This window comes from Plectropomus leopardus, chromosome 6, assembly GCF_008729295.1.
Source record: "Plectropomus leopardus isolate mb chromosome 6, YSFRI_Pleo_2.0, whole genome shotgun sequence".
Classification (NCBI taxonomy): Eukaryota; Metazoa; Chordata; class Actinopteri; order Perciformes; family Serranidae; genus Plectropomus; species Plectropomus leopardus.
In genome coordinates this window covers 35172028-35194127 of record NC_056468.1, presented here as the reverse complement: position 1 = coordinate 35194127, position 22100 = coordinate 35172028, and the positions used below count along the sequence as shown (strand labels likewise).

Sequence of the window (22100 nt, the reverse complement as noted above, 5' to 3'; positions counted from 1 at the left end):
ACAGTCACTTGTTATGCTCCTATAATTTGATCTTAGTTTTATTTTATGTCCTCTTTTATTTGGTTTGTGCACATTTATTTGTGTTTTATCTTTTTTAATTATTATTCACTTCATCCCTTGCCGTATTATTTCAAAACTTTTATGTAAATTGAATGAGCTTTAACATAATCAATAATCTAAATATGTTGTATGTAAATTCCTCCTATTGTCTTTTTTGCACAAATAATTCTACTATCAAAATTGTTTTAAATCAAATGTGTAAATTGACTGATTAATCCAGACATCATGTCCACCGTGATTGTAAAACCATGTTAGGTATCTAAAGTCAAAACATCATCAGATGTTCATATGTTTTGTGTGCAAAAATCCAAATTTGTAAAGTACTCTAACTAAAGATAGCAGACAAATGAAGTGCAGTAAAAGTACAACACTTCTTTCTGAGATGTACAGAAGAAGTATAAGAAGAAAATGGATATACTTATGTACAAGTACCTCAAAACTACACAATACAGTACTTGGTAAATGTACATTCTACCACCGATAATCCTACATCAGATGATGTTATATAACAATAATGTTTACCACTCAGTGTCTAATCCCATCCTGTTAAAGTATATGATGTTTCCTGTTTTGCATTAATTCTCTATATAATCTGCATAATGTCAGACTGTAATAAATCCTCAAGGTCAGTAAATCACGCAAAAGTCAATCGTTGGACCGGGACTGTCAAGAAATATTACTTTCCGTAAAATTATTTTTTACTCATTTTAAGAAAAACGTTAAGTGAAGATAATTTAGTTGAATACTTAATGGGCATTATCCACTGATATTATTGTAAAACAACTTGAGGTTTAGAACAACTATTGTTTTTCTATTATATAACTCGTAAATCCTTCTGCTCACTGTGTTTATATGAAAGTCAAGTCACCATTAAAGGATTAGTTCACTACAAACATAAAACAAAGAAAAATATCATTCCTTACTTATGCTGGTACACATCCATATAGACAGTTTAACCCTTTGAATACTGAGGGAATTGGCTTGAATTTATGCTCCAACCCCACAAGAAATGATCCCAAATTAGTAAAAAATTAGCAAATGGTTACAAGAAAATGGCACGAAATTTTGAATTAAAACACAAAACAAGGAAATTACTTTTAAAAAGTGCTAAAAATAAATAATAATAATAATCCTTTTCCTTCTCCTTTTTTTTTTTTTTAATAAATAAAAAAAACAAAAACCAACCAAACAACAACAACAAAACAAAAAAGAATATTTTTTAAATATGGGAAACAGATTTATCTGTAAACTCTTGGCAATTAAAACTCAAGTACCTGCAAACTTGAACGCCACACATCTGCAAAGTAATATCTTAATTAAAAATTTGTTGAAGTGAACTCAACCTGATTGAGCTTTCTGCACCATTTCGTTTAGGGTTTGTTATGCTAAAAAAATCCACTAGATGTCGCTGTCTTTAAACAATTTGCCTTTTCAGGTCGCTTCCTTTAAGAAGTTAGTAACAAAAAAAAATAAAAATAAAACCTGACATGATGGCTCTGTGGTGAGATTTTTAAATGTAGGCATATTTAACATATTATAGTTTCAGAGGTCTTACTGAACAGATTTTATGTAACTTCATACAAAAGTAAAAAACTAAAAAGGCTAAATTTTGTTTTAAATTACAATTAAAAAAAAACTCAAATCATTTAAATTTTTTTTTATCCTTGCATCTCGTCTGCATTTTTGCTATTTTTGAATTATTTTTAAAAACAGAATTAACAGAATTTTCCACCTTTTATAATTTTACTGTTATTGTAAATATGTGCCCTTTAGTTCTTATTTGTTCTCTTTTGTATGAATATGCTATACAAATAAAGCTGCCTTTCCTTAAAACATGCACTACTAAATGGCTGATTAACCCTTTTATGGTAAAGGCAGTGAAGCTTATGTCACATACTGAAATTAAATTAAAATTCATATTTCCAAACATTATGGTAATTATCTGCTGTGTCAAGAATTGGAAATAAAAAAAAAAGAAGACAGAGACTCACAGTTACAAGAATTTGCATTTATTTGCATGAATATGGTCCATTAAAACAAGACTAAAACTCTTTCTTTACAAAAGAATTAACTTCATACCTGAACTTGATGACATTCATTCAGAGGCCCTTCCAGCAATAATTAAAGTGCATTATGTCGCTCATCTTTTCCAAAGCCCTTTCTTTTTCCCAGTATACATGTTTTGAAAACACCTTTGTGTACAGTGTGAATTAACAATGATCTGCCCTTTAACCTGAGGTGAATATTAAGACATCTATGCCTTTTTAAAAAAGGGCAAACACACTCATTAACAGACATGAACTTATACCGTTTCCACAAAAAAGTTATTTTGCTTAAACAGCAGCTACAGTAAAGTAAAACCTCGTTTAACACTTGAGACAACTACATTTAGTGTTTCATAGCCACGTGTTAAGGCTGTTGCCTAGTGTTAGTTTCCACCCTGAATACAATCACTGCATTTAAAACGCTTATTAAATCGCACATTTGGCTCTTCAGACAGGAAACTCGAAGCAGTGTAAGTCCAGAGACGAAAACAAATAAAGGATGGATAGAAATAAATACTCCACAGTCAGAAAATCCTGTCGTCGATTCATTCATTCAGGACGGGGTTAAGAGAGATCAAACTCACATGTGCAAAAACCCTCCCATGTAGGAACACAATCATTTCTGTTAAATACCGAAACCTCTCAAAGAGCTTATTAATGCTATATCTGCCATGCAAAACTACTCTGAACGTTTGCAGTCGAGTTGCGCAACACAAGCGTTGGCGATGCATCTCAGACTGACCAAAGCTCTGGTGTTACACAACATAAAAAAAAGAAATAGGATGTTTTGCTCAGGCACCGAAATGGCACAAAGAGCAAAAACATTTGGTCCTCGACTTACAAAATCACTCACATCCCTTCGTGCGTCTCTCCTTTCAGCTCTCGACACTTAAAAAACATAAATAGCAGCAGTCACAATCCAGACATCGCGAGCTCACAGAGTCCATATCCTTCACCTCGGCCTTTCTCGTCTTACGTCAGCTGACATTCACAGAATGAGATCACTCCACGAACCCCCAGAGGGGCCACAAAGGTCCCTGGGATTCCCTTAGCTTGTGCACTGGGAGGGACAGGAGGGTGGTGCAGGGGAGGGAGGGGGGGGGAGGTGAAGAGTCACTTGTTGCATTAAGCAACAAAGAGGGCGAGTTTCAGCGTGACGTCACTCCCAGCTGCGTCTTCAGGTTCTCGTACACCACGTAGCTGATGCTGACGGCAGGGATGACTTTGAGGAAGTTGGGGGCCAGGCCCCTGTAGAGCCCCGTCGGGCCCTCGGTCTGCAAGATCTGCCTGAAGAGACTGCTCATCGTCACCTGCTGGTAGTTCCCGGTCGCAGCTGTAATGAAAAAAGAAACATTAATAAACTTAAAAATAAGAACTTTTAATTAAATAATGAATTAAATGAATGAATGAATTAAAGATAAAAGTTAAAATTTCAAGTCTCTCTTATTTGTTACGCTCCTACACGTGGACTTTATTTTAGGTCCTCGTTTATTTAGTTTTTGCACAAACTCCTTCATTTAAACTGAAATGAGCCTCAACATGTAAATTCTTCTTTGGCTTGATTAAAAAAATAAATAAATAAAAAAAATCACATAGTAACAGTAATCCTTGATTTTATATAACATCCAGGGGTGGTAGTATTCACATAATTTACTTTACTAACTCCACACTGTTAATTAAATAATAATAATAACAAAAATCAGGTGAATCTTCGATGATGTGAGAAATATTATCGTGATTTAATAAATACGTGAAGAAATTAGGAGTTTCCTAATTTTTCTTCAACTTAAAAAATTCCCCAAAAAATTGTGAACTTTAACAACAATTAATCAATAAAAAAAACATTATGACATTGCTCCATTAATTTTAGAATTTTAAAAAAATCCTAAGATCTGCATGTCTGTAAATAACATTGTCAATAGACGTAACTGTGCATGGAGTCAGATTTAATTAAGTTTTTTTGTTCTCTGTTTTATGCGGTAAATAGTGACAGATGGTACACAAGACGCTGTTAATTACTGAGACACACCCACAGGCGAGTCATTGTTCCAGAGTGCACATTAAAATAGGTGGAGCACAGTCTATTTCAGGTCACTGTTATTAGAATACCGTGTTAAATATTCTTTGGCGAAGGCCCAGAGGCATCAAAACGCTATTATAATTAATAAATGATGATGCTGAGCAGCAGCCAAGTGCAAGACCTTTTACCCCCAGAGGCCAAAGCGCCAAAAGTGCTCGTTTCAGGATCTTAAAGTGATCATTAATTGCTGTTCTTAGGTTGAAATAAATGTAATTTAACATTTTGGAATTCTGAATTGTTGATTTGATGAAAACAGATATGTGTAGCTGCACATTCGGCTCTAGAATATTGTGATTTTGCACTTTTTCCCACCTTTTTCTGCTTATTAACAGTTTTTAATTGAAAAATGTTAGTTGCAGGCCTATGTTTATTTGGATTTGTATGTTTATCAGTCAATAAGTCATAGGACATAACCTGGCTTCCACTTGTGCTCGCTTTGTTTTTCGTTTTAAGGTCAACACCTGTTTTGTTATTGACTAACACAACGATTGAATTTGTCATCGCTCTCTGGTATGAGCGTCCCTCCCCGACAACTATGTCAGCGTCCTCCTTTAACCACATAAACATAAAGACGGGCGCGGTCCTATAAGGAGCGGCTGCTTCCACGTGAGACTTTTCAGCGCTACATTTCAACTGAATGTGACAATGTTGTTCTGATTTATTAGGGTGCAAAAACACCAAATATCACACCGTTTTCCAGCTAAGATATTTAAAGTTGCTAAATTTCTTCAGAACGAGAATCTGTGATAAATGGTGCTGTGTTTCAGTAGACTCACCTTGTGCTTGCATGCGAGTTCGCACCAGCGCCAAAGGATAACTGGCGAGCTGGCCGCAGGTGCTGGACACGGTGCCGCACGCCAGCAGGACGAAGACGCCGGGGTCGGTGCTGTTGGCGCCGTACTGCTGCAGGTAGCTGTTCTTTAAGGTCTGAGGAGGGAAAAAGAATATGATGAGGTAAAAAAAAATGCTTGCTTCACCACATTTATCTATTTTACCTTTTAAATTCATATTTCATCAACTTTATTTCCTTTTATTTGCGGTTTTATTGCTTTTGTTGTTGTTTTTTGTCGATTTCTTTGTATTATTTTATATTGACATTATGCTTCCTGCATCTTGCATTCTTTGTCTTCTGGCTTTAATTTTATTTTAACTCAGCCCTGATTTAAATCTCATCTTTAAACGCATCTTTTCAAACTTGCACATTCAGTCTGATCCCTGTACAGGTCGATCCGATCACACAGCTTTTCTACTTATGACTTTATACAATGTTCATTTGTTTTCTTGATTTATCTGATCTGTTGTTACACTGTTGTTTTTAACTCTGTTTTCTAAGGTGACCTTGAGTGTTTTGAAGGACGTCTAAAAATAAAATGCATTATTATTGTTATTATTATTACTATTCTTATTAGTAGTAGTAGTAGTAGTTTCTTTTGGTTTGTGTTCAATAGGGCTGTCTGGCTTTCTGTTTTCGTATCTCCGTCTATGTTTCACATTTCTGCTTTGCTTTGGAAACTCTGTTTTTAAAGGTGCTGTATAAATACAGTTATTACAGTTATACTATAAAGAAAGTAAACTTCTCAAGTATGTTTGTGTAATTTTTCCTCAGGATGACGTAATTCAATGATTCAGATTCTGTTATGTAACTCAATCATGTGTTTGTGTCCGCTTCAGGAGGCTAATAAAGGTTTAAACTTGCAGCTCAAAAGATCAACATTCTTGCTCTGATTAGAAGTGAAGAAAGTGTTGTAAGCAGGGCGATAAAACGCAAAACACATACTGATACTTTTAAGGCTAAAAAATGTAAGAAAAAACAAACCAGAGGTTTGACAGTGTGTGTGTGTGTGTGTGTGTGTGTGTGTGTAGAGCTCACTGCTCACCTCGTACACCGCCAGGTCGATTCCTGCGTAGGGGATGATGCCCAGCATGTTTGGGACGTAGCCTTTATAAAACGCTGAGAGTCCTTCTCTCCTGAAAATCTGCTTCGCACAGTCTGAGATACCAGAGTACTGCCCGGTCTTCCTCAGAGCCAGACGAGTTTTCAGGACCTGCAGACATTCAAAAAAGAGTTTAGTGTTGAAAACTCCTGAATAAGGTTTTTGGTTACTTTTGTATGTTAAGCCAAGTATCAAGTATTTAATCCCATGAAACCTGAGCAAAACAGTTTCATTTTCTTAAAAACATGGTAAAAAGGCCACGTGCAAATGGCAAGAAATTGGTTTATGGTGACAAGAAAACCTATTCTTTTTTCTTTAAGGAGAAAGAATATTAGAAAATATTTGGAATTATGTTTTTAAAAAATGTTACAAAATATTTAATTTATTTTTTAGATTATTTTCTTGGTTTTATTTCATCTTATTGTTTTTTATGCAATTTTCTTGTAACTTTTTACAATTTTTTTGCTAATTTTTGTCTCATCTTTTGTTAACTAGCTCATCACCTTCTTTCCATATTTTTGAAAGAAATACAGCCAATTTTCTCAGGTTTTAAAGGGTTAAAGTGGATGTCATTAAGCCGATTATTACCTCCATGGGGTAGATGGTGCTCTGGGCGATCACTCCAGCCAGAGAACCTGCAACAAATCGCTCCACGATGCTCAGAGTCTCCTGTTCGCTGCCGATTAAACGTTTGATCTGGAAAAATCGAGAAAAAACACAAATGAATAAATGAACACAAATCGCTGTAAATATCACATTTAAATTTACAGTGAATGTCACTTGTTGTACCTGCTCATACGCCATGAACTTGAGAGCCGACTCGGGTGCAATTTTGATGATGTTGACGCCGTTGCCGCGCCACAACGACCTCATGCCGCCCTCTTTGATCATCTGCATCATCCCAGTCATGATGCACATGTTGTTGGTTCGGGATCCATAAACCTGAGGAGGAAGAATTCGCCAATTAGACCCAATTATTTAGAACTTTATTCTACTGGCTGGTGAAACAATGAAGGTAAAAGTTGAACTCTGGGCGATGCTCCACGTAGGCCTTCATCTCCTTTGACCCAAAATCTAAGCCAACTGGGCCTGTTTGATAATCATTTGGGACAATAACCAAAGCATATAAATTCTTATCAATTAGGACTCAAAGTTGACAGAAAGGATTCAAAGTCGACTCTCGATATGAAGAGTGACGCACATCAGGGCCACTGACACACATCCTCAGTCTGCGCAGTTAAGACCTTCGTCCCACTGATGACGGTTAATTTTACGCGGCCGAGGGTGTGACGGCCGCAAGTGAGCCCTGATTGGTCGGCGGCTATGGCCCGGCTCCGACAGTCAATCGGCCTCGCGGACTCTGGCCCCCTCGCCCTTACACACCGTCTGTTAACCTTTAACTTGTTTACGGCTCTTAGGTAACTCATTCTTGAGCAATTTCTTTCAAGTTCTTCCTTAACTGTGCAACCTGCAGTTATGAAAGAGGCTTAATTGAGGTCTAGAGGATAACCTTCTTACATTTTATTCACCTAATTTTGCTTTTCAACGCTCAAATATGATGGAAATTAAATAAAAAAATTAGAGGCAAGGTTTTTGAACATCAAACTGTGGAGTAAAGCTGTGAAACAGCTTTAATGTGGAGCTAAAATGATGTCCACCACAGAGACGAAGAGAGTTACTGTTTATTCATTCAGCCACTTAATATTTATTTTTTCTTATTTTATCTTCCTCCTTTTACTGTAAATAATTATTTAAAACTGTAAATATTTGATTTGGGGTGTGTGGGTATATTTTTCAATTATTAGAGTATAGGTTTAATAAGGAAGCTAATTAATTAAAATTCAATGACTTGTTGAAAAGGGGTGGGGTGTTAGAACAGTAAGAATATTTATAATAAAATAATATTTACCGGAACTTTGTTAATTAAAAGTCAGACTAATTAAAAAGGTTTTCAGCTGTCGTTTAAAAACGTTCATGTGTTGATTCTTTTTCGGTAGGTTTTAGTAAGATGTTCATATTTCTCGGTGGTTGAGCAAAAAGTCTGACAACGGGGTCGTATCAGCCCACAAACCTACGATAGTCCTTGATCTGCAAGATAAGAGTTTCCACAGCTTTCCTCCACACACTGTCAAGTTCCCAGACTCTCCAACGCCTGGAAACCTCACTTTCCCAAACCTCAGTGACAGCTTTCCAAACTTTGACATGCGATTCAGTCGCCTCACCTGCATCATGACTTTGAGTCGGTCCAGTGGGGCGGTGCAGGTCCTCGAAACAGCTCCAGCTCCTCCACCTGCGACCAGGTGCCTCCACCACATCCCAGTCTGCTTCTCCTCTTCGGTGAACTCATCTGGCACCATCAGGTTCTCACCCACATCGAAAATCTGCCAAAAAGAGAGGCGCATGGGTTATTAGGTATAGCGCAGACCTTGAAAATCACAAAGAAAATTCCTTTTTTTCACTTTAGGAACATTTGTAGCTGTCATTTGCCAAAGATAAGAATAAAAATTAATAAATTTGAAAGAAAAAAAAGACTAAAAATTGAATTATTAAAATTTAATTATTGGTATTATTATCTTCTAGAGGTTCTTAGCAGCTGGTCGAGCTGACAAACTAATAAAAACAAAATTTCTGCTGTCATTTAGAGCTCCTATTTTCAAACATCCAGTTAGCAGTAAAAATCTTCACAGGTGGCACTGACACGTGAACAGTTTTCAACAATTTCCTTGTTGGTGTCACCAGACGCCCTGCGGCCTCTTTAACAGCCAAACCTTGTGACTGTCATTGAGCCCCGGGTTTGTTTTCACAGATGCCGCAGCAGAAGGTCAGGATTTAACTGATTTCAGTAGATATGCATGGACACACTGTACTACTTTGAAATCTGATCCATAATGTTAATATAGCTGAAGGGCAAAGTCCTTTTAGGAAACATGTTACAGAATGATTTAGGTCAGGAGCAGACGCAGGTTATAACTGGATCTGTCTGAACCTGCAGCTTTGGCTCACCGGTCCCCTTTAACAGGAGCCTTGTTTTTTAAATGTCTCAAATTTACTAATATTGTTTGACGGTGCACTTATAGAGTTATTATATTGAATTTGGACTTTTTTTTACCATTTCCAACTCCCATGTATTTGCATCCTTTAATTGTTTTATTGCTCATCAAAAATTGTATTTTATTTGTTTTATTCTTAGTTTTAAGGGATTCGATTCATTTTTATCTTCGGTTGCTGGTTTGTTTTGCGGCTGCATCTTCTGCCTCACACTGTGTGCAGCACAGTGTCTAACAGCGATGATTTACTGCCTTCTTTCTTAATATTTTCCGGTGAAAATCTCATTCTGAGAATTGTATTTTAATCTTCCTCATAAATATCTTGTGGGGAGTTTCAGTGTCACTCGCTGAATTAAACATCTGATTTTGTGCAAACTGAAATGACCCGGGCAGCTTGTGTTACATCAGTAACTTGGCTGTGCTCTGCTTGGCCTCCCAGGAGAGGGGCAACTCCAGCTCTATTCTTAGCTCTGTCACTGTCTCCTCTGTAGCTTCTGCACTCATTAGCCTGGAAATGTCACCCAAAAATCAAAACTGCAGGAACAAGCCATTAAATTACTCCATTCTCCACCTGCTCTGACTGACTGCTGCTGCTCTCTTTTACATAACAGCTAGACAAATCCTTCCGACATAATCCTCCAGGAACGAGACCAATTCCTTTCACAGCCTAATAGGGTTTAATTGCTGACGCACGACTTGTGCTGATGGAGCTGTTCAGGGAATTTGCTCTTCGATTAACCCCGTTTTTTTTATCCCAGACAGGACAAAGGTGTAACACCCCATGAACGTTAATTGGTCACAGCTTGAGTGATACCATTATCGAATGCCCTGATACTGTTATCGGATCTGAAGCGAGGTGAAAATAGGACACCAGAGGATTTATGTAACACTGACATATGACAGCCCCATAGTTCTTTCCACAGTAATTTAGTACCTAATCGTCTGTTTTGGTTGAAGTAATAAAAGAGCACCACTGTTAGAGCTCAGCTGTGTCTCCATGTGTCCGCTTTTGGGCAGGAGCGGTGGTTTCGGTGCAGATTGTCAAACTAACCGTGGAGTGTTTCCAGTAGAGGATGATCTCAGGAATGTTCTCAGTTTTCTCCACCGTGGGGTACTTGCTCCAGTCTTTGCTGCTGATAGTTATCATCCCATTCTTATCCATGCTAAAAAAAGAAAGAAAAGTTAGATGTTGAGCTTAATCCAGCAATTCAGGAATGCAGCAGATGAAACGGATGACTGAAATTACCTCTTAAGGGCTTTCTCCGCATGCTGGGGGGAAATATGCACACCGAGGTCCTGCAGAGACTGCATGAACTCCTTGGGATCAACGTGGCCTTAAAAGGAAACAAAGACAAAGTGTGAGAAAGTGTTTCATACAGGCACAAAGTAAAAAAGATGAAAGCGAGCACTGACTAATCTGCAGCGTCAAGGGCGGCTGCCTCATACCTGCATTCTTCCTGTTGAGGCTTTTCACCACAAGCTTCAGGTCTTTCTCGTAGTCCTGCAGATAGTGAACAAACTCTTCAAAGTCCAGCTGTCCATCTGAGTCTTTTTCTTCCCTTTTTAAGGTTTTCTGCAAGAGAAAAAAATACAGCTAATGAGACAAGGTGCTCCAATAAAAGTCAGAAAAGAAGATAGAGAAAAATTTGAGTAACGAGTGTTGTTGGGAGGTGATGATGAAGATGGAAAAAAGTGAAGTGGTGCACTGTGTTTACACAGTTAAACCAAAACAGCACATGATATCTGCAGTATGCAGAAGTGTAATGTCTGCAGACATTTTAAGATTATCTAATAGTCACTTATGAAACAGGTACAGCAGGTTCTGAAGTGTACTCCATGCCTGAGTGCCAATTCTGAATATGACTCGGATTTTAAAAGTTGCATTGGCTTGTGTTTCATGACCACATTTTGACCAGTTTGCCAAGACTACATGCTTCTGTCGTTCTTGACTGGGATGACGTGTGTGTGTGTGTGTGTATCCAGGACAGGGCAGGGCAGAGAGGGTAATTAGGTTGATACATCTCTATCTTTGACCTCAACTGCAGGCCGACCCGCCAACTGCTTTAATCCAGTCTAAGCTCAAACCTCCAATGCTAAAACAAGATGAGGACACCGGCAGTTCTCCAGCTGACCAGCCAGAGCTGATACCTGACCTGGCTGCCCACTGCAAAAGCATATGACTGTCACATTGATACTCTGCAGGACATTCTGCGCCCCCGTGGAGGTCCCCATCAAACTACTTGTGCACAAATGTGACCTGCAGGAACATGGTCAAAGGGGAACGAAACATCATAATTCATTGCTATTCCTGTACTACAGGACATGTCTTCTTGTTTGTGTGTTTATATTTCCCCTTTTCCAAAGCCACGTGGCACTTGCTGGATATACACAATGCCATCTGAGGTTTTTGTTGTTACTTTTTGCTTTGCTTTCAGTTTATGAACAGAAATGTGAACTTCAGCTGAATGCAAGAACTGAAACTTCTGATGGGTCGGCAATGGGTCAATGTCTAATTGATATCAGATGGCGCATGAGTCACAGCTCAGTGCATACTTTCAGCACAAAATTGAAGGTTTAGTTCACCAGTTTTCTACTATTTTACTTTTTCAATCCAAAGAAGAGAAATATAATTGTGTCAACAGTTCACAAAACTGCATAAAGGAGGTAAGAAACAGATAAAATACTTATAATTATAAACTATCCTCTCTTGCATGCTCATTAAATGCAATAGCTCAAGCCACAGAAGGAATTTTCTCCAACAGTCTGAGATACAATCAAAATATCTTTACATTTGACTCATTTTTTGGTAATTCCCTCTTTATTGCTCTTTACCTTCTTCCTATTTTTTTAAGAAATCAAGCCAATGTGCTCAGGCCTCAAAGGGTCAGAGATATGACCTTCAAATATAGATGCAAAAATTATTTGTCTGGACTAAGTATAGTAATGTACATCTCACGAATACACAGCGCAACAGAGCAATGCCTAAATAGTTCCAGATATTATTATTTAACACTTTTAAGAACTACTTTGTACTGCAAATGTATGCATTTGCACTGTATTTAAATTACAAATTATTTTTAACAGATCACAGAAATGTGTTTATATTAGATATTATTACTTCGATGTCAAATTTTCCAAATTCAATGTGATGGCGTTGCATAAATTCCTGTTTAGGGTGGATTTTCTTTTTAGGGTGGATTTTCTTTTTAGGGTGGATTTTCTGTGAATGAATGACCGTCAGCTGCGCGCGCCCTTTCGGTTAACTTTTTAAAATTCGCCTAAATTAAAACGATGGAAGAAACTAACGATATTTTTTAATAAACTTGTGTTACTTTAACACAGTAGAAGTAGTTTTATGATTTTTAAAATACATTTAAATCGTGCAGGAACAAAGAGAGGAGTTTTCGGGAAGCCGGTCAACGCGCGGCCTACTCGTAAAGGCTTTTTCACTACCGCACGCTAATCCTTCCGGCGCCGGAAAAAAAGGATTTAACAGCGGTCAAAGTAATGAGATCGGGAGAATTAGGTGACTGTTAATGCTAAATACACTGTGTTGACATACAAAGCGTTAAAACGTTAATTTGGGGTGTTTTTCCCCCTTACCTGTCGCCATCGTTGGTAGGTGGAGAACTCCTGGGACGGCAGGAACACGCTCAGTTTGTTAAAGAGCGACTTCAGCTCCGACGGCAGCCCGTTAGACTCGAAATATTCCACTTCAATCGGGTCCGAGTTGGACACGGGGACGTAAAGGCACAGGCCGAGCATGATTAGCTCCGGAAAATTTAAAAGAAACTAGAATAAATAAATAAATAGCACACCGTGGTGTCACTCGTCCACGGGGAAACTTCACACTGAAACGCCGGTAAGGAAACGCCGGCTTGTAAAGAATGTCATAAAGACCACGCCTCCTCCCGGAATAGCCTTACATCATTGGCTGACCCGCCAGCAATGTAAACGTCATTTTACTACTGGCCAATCGTATAAGCCGCCCATTGATGGGCTCAGCTCGGTCCCGCCTTCTTATTGCGTAATGAAAGAGAGAGCAGCCGACCAATCATGTCTCTCCTTACATCCCGCATAAGAGCGATGAACCAATCAGACCCTTTTATTCATTTAAACAACGATAGACGCGGACTTGGGGGGCTGCTCGTGGCTCAAAGACGAGCTCCCCAAAAAAACAGTCACAACAAACTCCTGCAACCACGAGTCAAAACTCTTGTGTAAATCACTGAAATTTATTATATATTATAATATTATTACATTATTTTTTGTTGTTAAGTTATTTTGAGATAGCCATCTTTTTAAAAATGTTTTTGTTATATATTTATGTCTTTATTAGAGACTGTTCGTTATTTATGTGAGGGGGCGAGGATGTGCAAAAAGTAGAAGGCATGACAAATACTTTTTTAAGCACTGGGGAAATTTAAATTGATGTATTTTGTATTTATTTTCCTTAAATGGAAATTTTTAAAAAGAAAGAAAGAAATTAATGTTATATTTTCACATTTCTTCTGACCAAATTATATGGGCCAAACACTTCCATAAAAAAAAAAAAACATAACCAAAAGGCAGAATTTAGGCCTGCTTTATATCAGTGTTAACTGTTAACTGAAATTTGATTTGCTGCCAGGTATTAAGCACAAGATATCACAAGGGTAAATGACAACCAGCATTAATCATTAATGTTTTATGTAACTCAGGCCCCATGGTCACAGATACATTCAAACAAACACACACAGCAAACAAAACAGAATAAAGTGACACATAAAAACAATATTAACAAACAAACAATCAAACAAGTAAAACTGATCATCAAGATTTGATAGTGACCAAAAGTAAGTGAGTTATAGAGAATGCCACCCTCCAAATGCTGTCCCACTTATCTGCTAGTTTAACTGAAGTTAAGCACTTTAATTATGTTATGTGTTTAACCCTTTGAAATCTGAGGTCACCGTTTTAATGTCTTTTCAAAGATAGTCAGAAGGCAACGAGCTACGAGCCAGGTTTCAGAGAGTTAACCATATAAGTCTGATAAATCAGCTTCTGAAAAGCTAAAATGGTCCATTTCTGTCCCTACAACACACAACGTAGGTCTTTTATTCCCTTATATGTTGCTGAAAACACAGTTGCATAATTTGATTTGGGCTCTGGCAGTGCAGTAGTTACATCTAAGCCTGATCTGTCTATAAAACCACCGTCAGGACAGCCAGGCTGAAGGGATGGAGGCTGTGGAAATAAACTGGGACAAGGACAAGCGCCAGGAGCTAAAAAAGGCCCTAAAGGATCTACGCCAAGAGCTCCTGGCTGAACCCCCAAGGCTGTCAGCTGATCTTGTCTGGGTTTACACACACACACACACACACACACACACACACACACACACACACACACACACACACACACACACACACACACACACACACACACACACACACACCTCTGCATCAGTCAGAGCAAAGTTCTGTGATTTCTTATTGATGGAGTTTCATTCAACTTTTGTGAACTCTTGTTTTGAGGCTGTTTGTTTGTTTATCTCGGCCCCTCTCTTCTAGTAAAGTCAAATCTTAATGATGTCGCATTAATTAATATTTAAGTAAACACTGCACTTCAAACTCTGTGTCCACAGTTTATGTTTGGCTCTTTCCTGTCTCAACATGACAGTGCTGCCCTGACTTCATCCAAAAACAAGTTTTCTTAATGTGTTTTCCTCATGTGGACCTGGAAAAAATAGAAGAATTTGATGTCTTTCAGTCTCATACGTTATTTGAATTACACCATCTGAAATGTCTGTATTGACACAGTGTTTTTCTTTGTTTGTTGTATGTTTTCTTGTTTGTTTTTTGTAAGGGGTCAAAGGGGGGGTTAAAGTTGCAAGTGAGGAGGGATCCCAAAAATAGTACTCCATAATAATAACAGAAAAGAAAAATAAATAAACAAATTTTTGAATATTATGAAATTTGAATATTGGTCATTTGAATATTTTTGAATTTTATGAATAAACTCAATAAATTGTTAATAATAATAATAATAATAATAATAATAATAATAATAAATAATAATAATAATAATAATAATAATAATAATAATACAAATAATGATAACTCCCCTACAAAGGCATGTAGATAAATAAGTAAATAAATGAAAATAACACTAAAGATTAAGTTATTCTCATATACCCATACACAGATATATACCAATATATATACATACTTACATCAACCCACATACACTTGTATGAAATATATGTTAAGTAAGCATATGGGTTACAAATGTGTGTGTGTGTGTGTGTGTGTGTGTGTGTGTGTGTGTGTGTGTGTGTGTGTGTGTGTGTGTGTGTGTGTGTGTGTGTGTGTGTGTGTGTGTGTGTGTGTGTGTGTGGTGTGTGTGGTTGGGGGCCGGGCTGTGGGTGTGTATTCTGCTCTCAGGGGTACTCAGGTTTCCATTGAGGTGTAAAAGGTTTTTGATTGGTTTGGTTTTGAGGGTGTTTCAGTGAGATAATGTAAGAAAATGAGTTCCAGGTTTCACTGAAGGCAGATATACTGCTTTTGTAAGAGGTTTCCTTTTATTTTTACAATGGAGATGGATTACATGACACGGTGATCTACCGGTTCATGTGTTATAATTGTTTTGATTTCCAATTGTTTTCTTGGCGATGGTTAGAAATATGAGCAGCAGGTTTCTGTGCTTGGTTGGGAGGTTAAATTATGTGATTTTGCTTATGTAACAGTTTGAACACAGTTGGAGTATTTTTACACTGCAGTTTTTCAATTTTTGCATCAGGGATGCATGATAATATTTGCACATCGCTGGTATCTTCAGATATTGGCTTTAAAATTAGGCCAACATGGTGATTTCTGCTGTTGTGACAAACCAAGATTGTAACCAAGTAAATTGTAACAGTGTACCTAGTATAAATAGCATATATTTGTTACACATGACACCCAGAAATAAAACAATGCATGTTTTTGTGATGTCTGTGGGATCAAAAGTTGCAGTCTGAATGGGTTTCAATGGCGCATTTTGTTTTGCACTTAACAGTATGAATGTAACAATTTTGTTTACACAGAATACTTTAGACTTATTGTAAAAACTGAACTAGAAATTCTAAACTTTAAACTTAAGTATTGCCAAAATGTATGTGATATTCATGAACACAGCCAAAAATTTAAATAAAGAAGAATAAAAAGTGCATAAGGGTTAATAACTTCCCAGCACTGGTCTCGTGTGTGTTTTAGAGGAAACAGAATTGTTTACATTCATTCCAGCGGCTCGCAATCTCAGCAGTTCATTAACACGACAGTTAAAGTCCAGCCTGAAGGAAAACATGTTGCTGCTGCTGTTGCGTCTGCGTCACTCAGCTGAAGGTGAGCGATAGCTGCTGCTGTGACAGAGGCACTTTAACCTGCACAATCAGACAAACAGTCCGAGTCTGCAGCACTGATACAGGTGAGAGGTGAGGAGGCGTGGTGGTTTCATCAGAGACAGAGGACTCTCACGCAATCATCTGCAACACTGCTGTCTTCCCGCTGAGGAGGAGCAGATTTACAGCTGGATTGTGGAGATTTTATGGTGGTTGTTGGGTTGTTGTTGTTGGGACAGACAGGTGACAGGATGTTCCTTATCACTAACTTACACACTTAAAGGTTCACTTTGTCTTTGAAGCATTTACAACATTTACAACCTGAGTCCAAAGAAAGACATTGTTATTTTTGGTAATCCAGTATGTTCTGGTTGAAAAAGTTGACAAAGTCTCTTAAGTTATTATTATTATTATTATTATTATTATTATTATTATTATTATTATTATTATTATTATTATTATTATTATTATTATTTGTCTTTTTATTTATTTATTTATCTTTTTAAAAATTTATTTTACCATTATAATTTATGTTTTGTCAATTTTTATTTCTATTTTTTAAATTTGTGGTTTTAGTTTTAAAAGGTGCTATATAAATAAATTTTACTGAAGTCATAGTTATACTAGTTATACTTGTAAGTATTACTTATAAGTATAACTAGAGTTTATTAGAAAAGTATTTTTGCAGAACATGTTCATGTCACAGTGAAGTTGACCCTTGACCTTTTTGATATAAAATGTCACCACTTTATTATTTGATCCTATTAGACATTTGTGTGAAATTTTCTCATGATTAGCGCATTAATTTTTGAGTTATTGGCCAAAAACATGTTTGATGAGGTCGCAGTGACCTTTGACCTTTGACCACCAAACTCTAATCAGTTCTGTCTTGAGTCCAAATGGATGTCTGTGTGAAATTTGGAGAAATTCCCTCATGGTGATGATGTCTCACTTTTCCTTTTTTGCCTATTTTCTTTTGTGTAAACCAGCTCCTTTTAATATTCCAGTTTTAAAAAACTGTTTTTGTATTTTTCTCTGTTATTTTAGCCTTTTTTTAAGCATTACACACAGTCTGTTGAGATAATATCTTATATATATTTTTTTACTGCACTCTGCACTGTGTACAACTGGCTGGACAAGATGCTGCACTGGAGTTAATATAGAAGTTTTAGACAAACTTCAGGTCTCTGCTGCTGCTCTGCTGGCCGAACTTGAGCCTGAAATTCCCTTAAAACTCAATAATATATTATTTAAATGTTTCATTTTTCCTTAGGAGATCAAAATTCCTTTATCAGATATTATATAAATATTCACATATAGATATTAAAAAGTTGATATCAAAATACAATAGTTTTTTGTGGTGACATAACACATGAATGAAACATACTGATGTGGCATATGGTTGCTAATATAACATTAAAAAAAAACATAAGACATAGCATTATGGGTTTTAAAAAATAGCATTTTAAGATTAAGCCTACTTGAAACTGTACCTCTAACATATCAGACGAGTGAATAAAATAAAACAAAAATAAAAATAAAATATTTATAACTTACTTTATGTTTTAAAGGTCTGACCAAATAAACATTTTAATTCCCATTCATCCCAGAAAAAAAAATTTAATCTTCATAAATAAAGAAAAAGCTCTTTTGGTCCTGGGAGCCCACCTTAGACTCTATATAAATCGTATTATTTCTTATGAAATCTTATTACTCTATATAAATCTTTATTTACAGTGTATGGACCCCGCAGACAGCAGGTGTACCGTCACCTCACGGTGGCGCTGTTTCACTGTGAGGCTGCAGAATGACCTGCAGTGACCCGGAGCTGTGTCAAGTTAATAGCTGACCAGAAATAAGTTCACTTACCTCCTAAAATAAAACGCACAGACGTATATACAAACTTTACCAACAGTAATTCATTGTTTTATCATTTAATTCTTAAGTTTCAATTATTCGAGTGAATCCTACAGTAAAATTCAAGCTTATTATATTTATTTGTTTGTTGTTTAATTGTAGTATTAGAATATATTGTAGTGTTATTATGTTTAATCCACTATGTCCTTCTTAGTTTTAAATTTAAAAAAATCTAAAGTAAATCTGACTAGTTCTCACAGTCAGAGTGTTTGGGTAGCCTTTGGTTTAATTTTACTAGGGATGCACATTTAATAAAAATATTATCAAAATCGCAATATGGATACTGTAAGTACAATATTTAAATCTCAGGAGTTGCATTTCTTTTTAAATAAAGGTAAATTGTGTCACACCATTATAAATGATTCATTGTGTGCAAAAAAAAAAAAAAAGAGTAGAAAATAAAATGCAAAAAAGTACCATTCCCACTATAATCGCAACTTGTATTGCAATTTCCATAAAAACAACTGCAATTTGATTTTTTTTTTTTTTTTTTAAATATTGTGCAGCCCTATGTTTCACCAGTCTGAATGATTGATAATTACTTATTATCACCTTAGAAAAACCTATTTTGTTTAGTAGGACAGTAATTAATTATTTTAAAAATAATTTATCTTAACTGATTTTATGATTTAAAATCATATTTTTTAAGAATTTAAAACTGTTTTTTTTAAAACAGTTTTTAAAATGTTATGCTGAATTGCCTTGCTGGAGTGCTTTTATTGTAAAGCACTTGTGCTGCATTTGTTGTATGAATGGAGCTATATAAATAAAGCTTGTTATAATTATTATTATTATTTAATATAAAATTTTAATTAATTTATTTATTTTAATTTGCCTATTAAAAATGACTTTCTGTTGTTGTAACTTAGTATTACCTAGTATTAGTTACTAGTATTATTATTTTTTTTTAAGTCAGATTTTAATAATTTAGGAATTTATATCGATGTTAGCTTTTATACTGAAAGGCGCCGACCGGATGTCAGTCACTGCGCTCGAGCTCGCTTGATGCTAGTGGCGCAAAGTTCCTCCTCTCGGTACCGAAAGAAACAGCGGAGAAACGTCTTTTTCACTCATTTTTTGTTGTTGAACCGCTCTTGAAGACAACCGAAGCACCCGAAATGTCTCCCGGTAAGTCTTTGGTCACTTTTAAACCAAACACGTTAACATTTCCTCCGCGTTTTTTCGCGTTATTAACGAAAATATTCGGGATTTGTTTTCAGATTTCTGCGCAGAATCACCTCTGAAGAAGAAGCGGAGCTCGCGTGAAAACACAGACTGAGAGCATCAGCAGCGGTTAGCAGGGACGTTTTGTTTAGTGTTTAGTTTAGTTTTTAATATTTTTTTGTTAGCTCTGGTCCGAGTGAAGACACTAACACGATGGCTTTTTTCGTGAAAAAGAAGAAATTCAAGTTTCAGACCCATCTGACGCTGGAGGAGCTGACCGCTGTGCCTTTTGTCAACGGAGTTTTGTTCTGCAAGATGCGGCTGCTGGATGGAGATTTTGTCGCTACTTCTTCCAGGTAAAAAAACAAACACCACAAACAACATAAAAACGTCGTTAAACATCACTTCATACACGCGAAACTTCTTTAAGTTATATTTAATATCATTTGAAAGTGAATTTTTCCTCTATTAAAGTTGTTTAATACATTTAAAGGAGATAAAATAACGTATTTTGAGCTATATATTGAATTTATTGACAATTTTATACATTTTATGAAGATAATAATACAGCATATGGTACCTAAACTTGTTTGGGATGTATTAGTTTTTTTGTTATTATGTAGGATTTTATTTGTATTAGGTATTTGGTTTGGGTTTGTTTCTTTACCCTTGTGTGCTGTTTTTACACAAAGACACCCTTAAGCAGCATTTCATACATGCAAAACGTGTTTGAGCAACATTTTAAGTATATTGGTTCAACATAATACAGTTTAAAAATGATGTTACCTCTGACAAAGTCACTTTAATACACCCAGAGCAGCTTAAAGTGCATTTATTGAGCTGTATAGTGAATTTATTGGCATTTTTTTAATACGTGATGGAGATTGTAATATGGTAAATGGTACTTAAAATTGTCTGTTATGTTTGTTATGGTTAATTTAGTAATTCAGCAGTTACCATAGAGGCTTTGCTATGTTTTAGGTTGCTGTTTTTGGTTTGTTTCTTTACCCTTGTTTGCTGTTTCTACACAAAGACACCCAAAGCATAATTTCATACATGCAACACTGCTTTGAGAAGCATTTTACGTATGTTGGTTCAAAATAATACAGTTTACAAATTTTTTTTGTCTGACAAAGTCACTTCAATACATTTACTTATTGCAGCTTTAAGTGCATTATTGAGCTGTATAGTGAATTTATTGACATTTTTTATACTTGATGAAGATTATAACATGGCATATGGTACCTAAACCTTTTTGTGGCGTCTTTGTGATGCTAAATATTGGGATTTTGTAGTAATTAGACGGGATTTCTTATGTTTGAGGTGTCTGTTGTTTCCTGAAAGACTTAATGATTTGCAGTTTTCACAAAGACACCCTTGAAACCCTTTAAACTTGATTTTGCAGTCACCTTATAGGATTTCTGCCATTTTGGACAGTTAGTTTGGGTTTGTTTCTTTCCCCTTTTATATCATGAAAGACTAAATTTAATGCTACTGTCACACAAAGACACCCTCATTTCATTACTTTTAAAGTGCATTTATTTAGCTATTTTGTGAATATCCAGACATTTTTTAACTTCAGACTTGTTTGTGGTGTGTTTGTTGTCATAAATGTTGTAATTTTGCAGTCAGAATACAGGATTTCTTGTGTTTTTAGGTGGTTTGTTTGGGTTTTCCCAACTTTTAGTATCATAAAGGACCAAATTCTTTGCTGTTGCATCTTTGTGTAATTTCCCATGAATTCATTGTTATTGTTTTGTTGCACCAAAGTTTTTCAGGTGTACAGTGCTCCAGTGGTTTGCAGCTCAGCTCAGACTGGTTAATGAAAGACTGGTTTTCTCCCAGTCACATTTAAACACAGGGTGTTGCCATGTTAAGTGGCCTCTCTGTGTATCTGCACTGGCACCTCTGCATGACTACCAGACTAAACACAACAAAACCTCTGGAAACCAGTTCACGCTGGTCAAATTATCTCGTTCACTGGCTCTAAACCTCCCTACAGTATTTTTCCCGCTGTTAGCCTGGGGTGAAACAGCACTAGGATGTGGTGAAGTAGATGCTGAGATTATCCTTTTCCTCATTCACGTCACACAACTTCAGATTCCCTCCCCGGATTCCGATAAAATCAACAACTTTCATCTCTTTTCCCCGTCCTCGTCTTTGATTCATTAGATGAGATTATACGGTCTCGTCAGATGTCTGTCCAGTGTTTTGAATTCAGGGAAAAGACGGGACAAAGTCTGGAGAATGTCCTGAACTTTTGTGACCTCCTTATGTTAGAGAAAAACCTGCTAAAAGAGCCGTCAGGGCGAGGCATCACCTGAGAACCTGTTACACAGTTTCCAAACTATTATTTTCAGTTTGCACCACAAATCAGTGTGTCATGTTTCAAAAGCAGAAGTTGTTCCAGCTGATTGTTCTGTTTCAGGTGATAAATGCGCTTTAGGATACTCACTGTGTCCAACATGAGCTAAACAAGAGAGCCAAAGTTTT

General features: G+C 36.4%; 2 protein-coding genes across 2 annotated transcripts in view; one reads left to right on the top strand and one right to left on the bottom strand.

The window, feature by feature from the left end:
- Nucleotides 1-2053: 2053 nt before the first annotated feature.
- slc25a25a (solute carrier family 25 member 25a) lies at nt 2054-13010 on the bottom strand. Its single transcript, XM_042487923.1, has 10 exons — nt 12770-13010; nt 10613-10739; nt 10413-10500; nt 10218-10329; nt 8342-8500; nt 6909-7061; nt 6708-6815; nt 6063-6230; nt 4962-5112; nt 2054-3438 (listed from the first exon to the last, which is right to left on the bottom strand). The coding sequence occupies exons 1-10, from the start codon at nt 12929-12931 to the stop codon at nt 3254-3256; spliced, it is 1413 nt and encodes a 470-aa protein (XP_042343857.1). The 5' UTR covers nt 12932-13010; the 3' UTR covers nt 2054-3253.
- Nucleotides 13011-19442: 6432 nt separating this feature from the next.
- LOC121944203 (protein FAM102A-like) overlaps nt 19443-22100 on the top strand; it is a 40032-nt gene continuing 37374 nt past the window's right edge. Inside the window, exons 1-2 of the mRNA XM_042487924.1 lie at nt 19443-19571; nt 19664-19963. Coding sequence (XP_042343858.1) covers nt 19821-19963 — 143 coding nt within the window. The 5' untranslated portion in view covers nt 19443-19571; nt 19664-19820. The remainder of the gene's footprint in view (nt 19572-19663; nt 19964-22100) is intronic.

What these genes read in the sequence shown, in the direction of transcription:
- slc25a25a (XM_042487923.1), bottom strand. Translation starts at nt 12,931, where the DNA reads ATGCTCGGCCTGTGCCTTTACGTCCCCGTGTCCAACTCGGACCCGATT. An exon ending in CCTACCAACGATGGCGACAG is followed by an intron (nt 10,740 to 12,769) that starts GTAAGGGGGAAA and finishes TTTCTCTTGCAG; the next exon opens with AAAACCTTAAAAAGGGAAGA. An exon ending in AACTCGCATGCAAGCACAAG is followed by an intron (nt 3,439 to 4,961) that starts GTGAGTCTACTG and finishes TTTTCATTACAG; the next exon opens with CTGCGACCGGGAACTACCAG.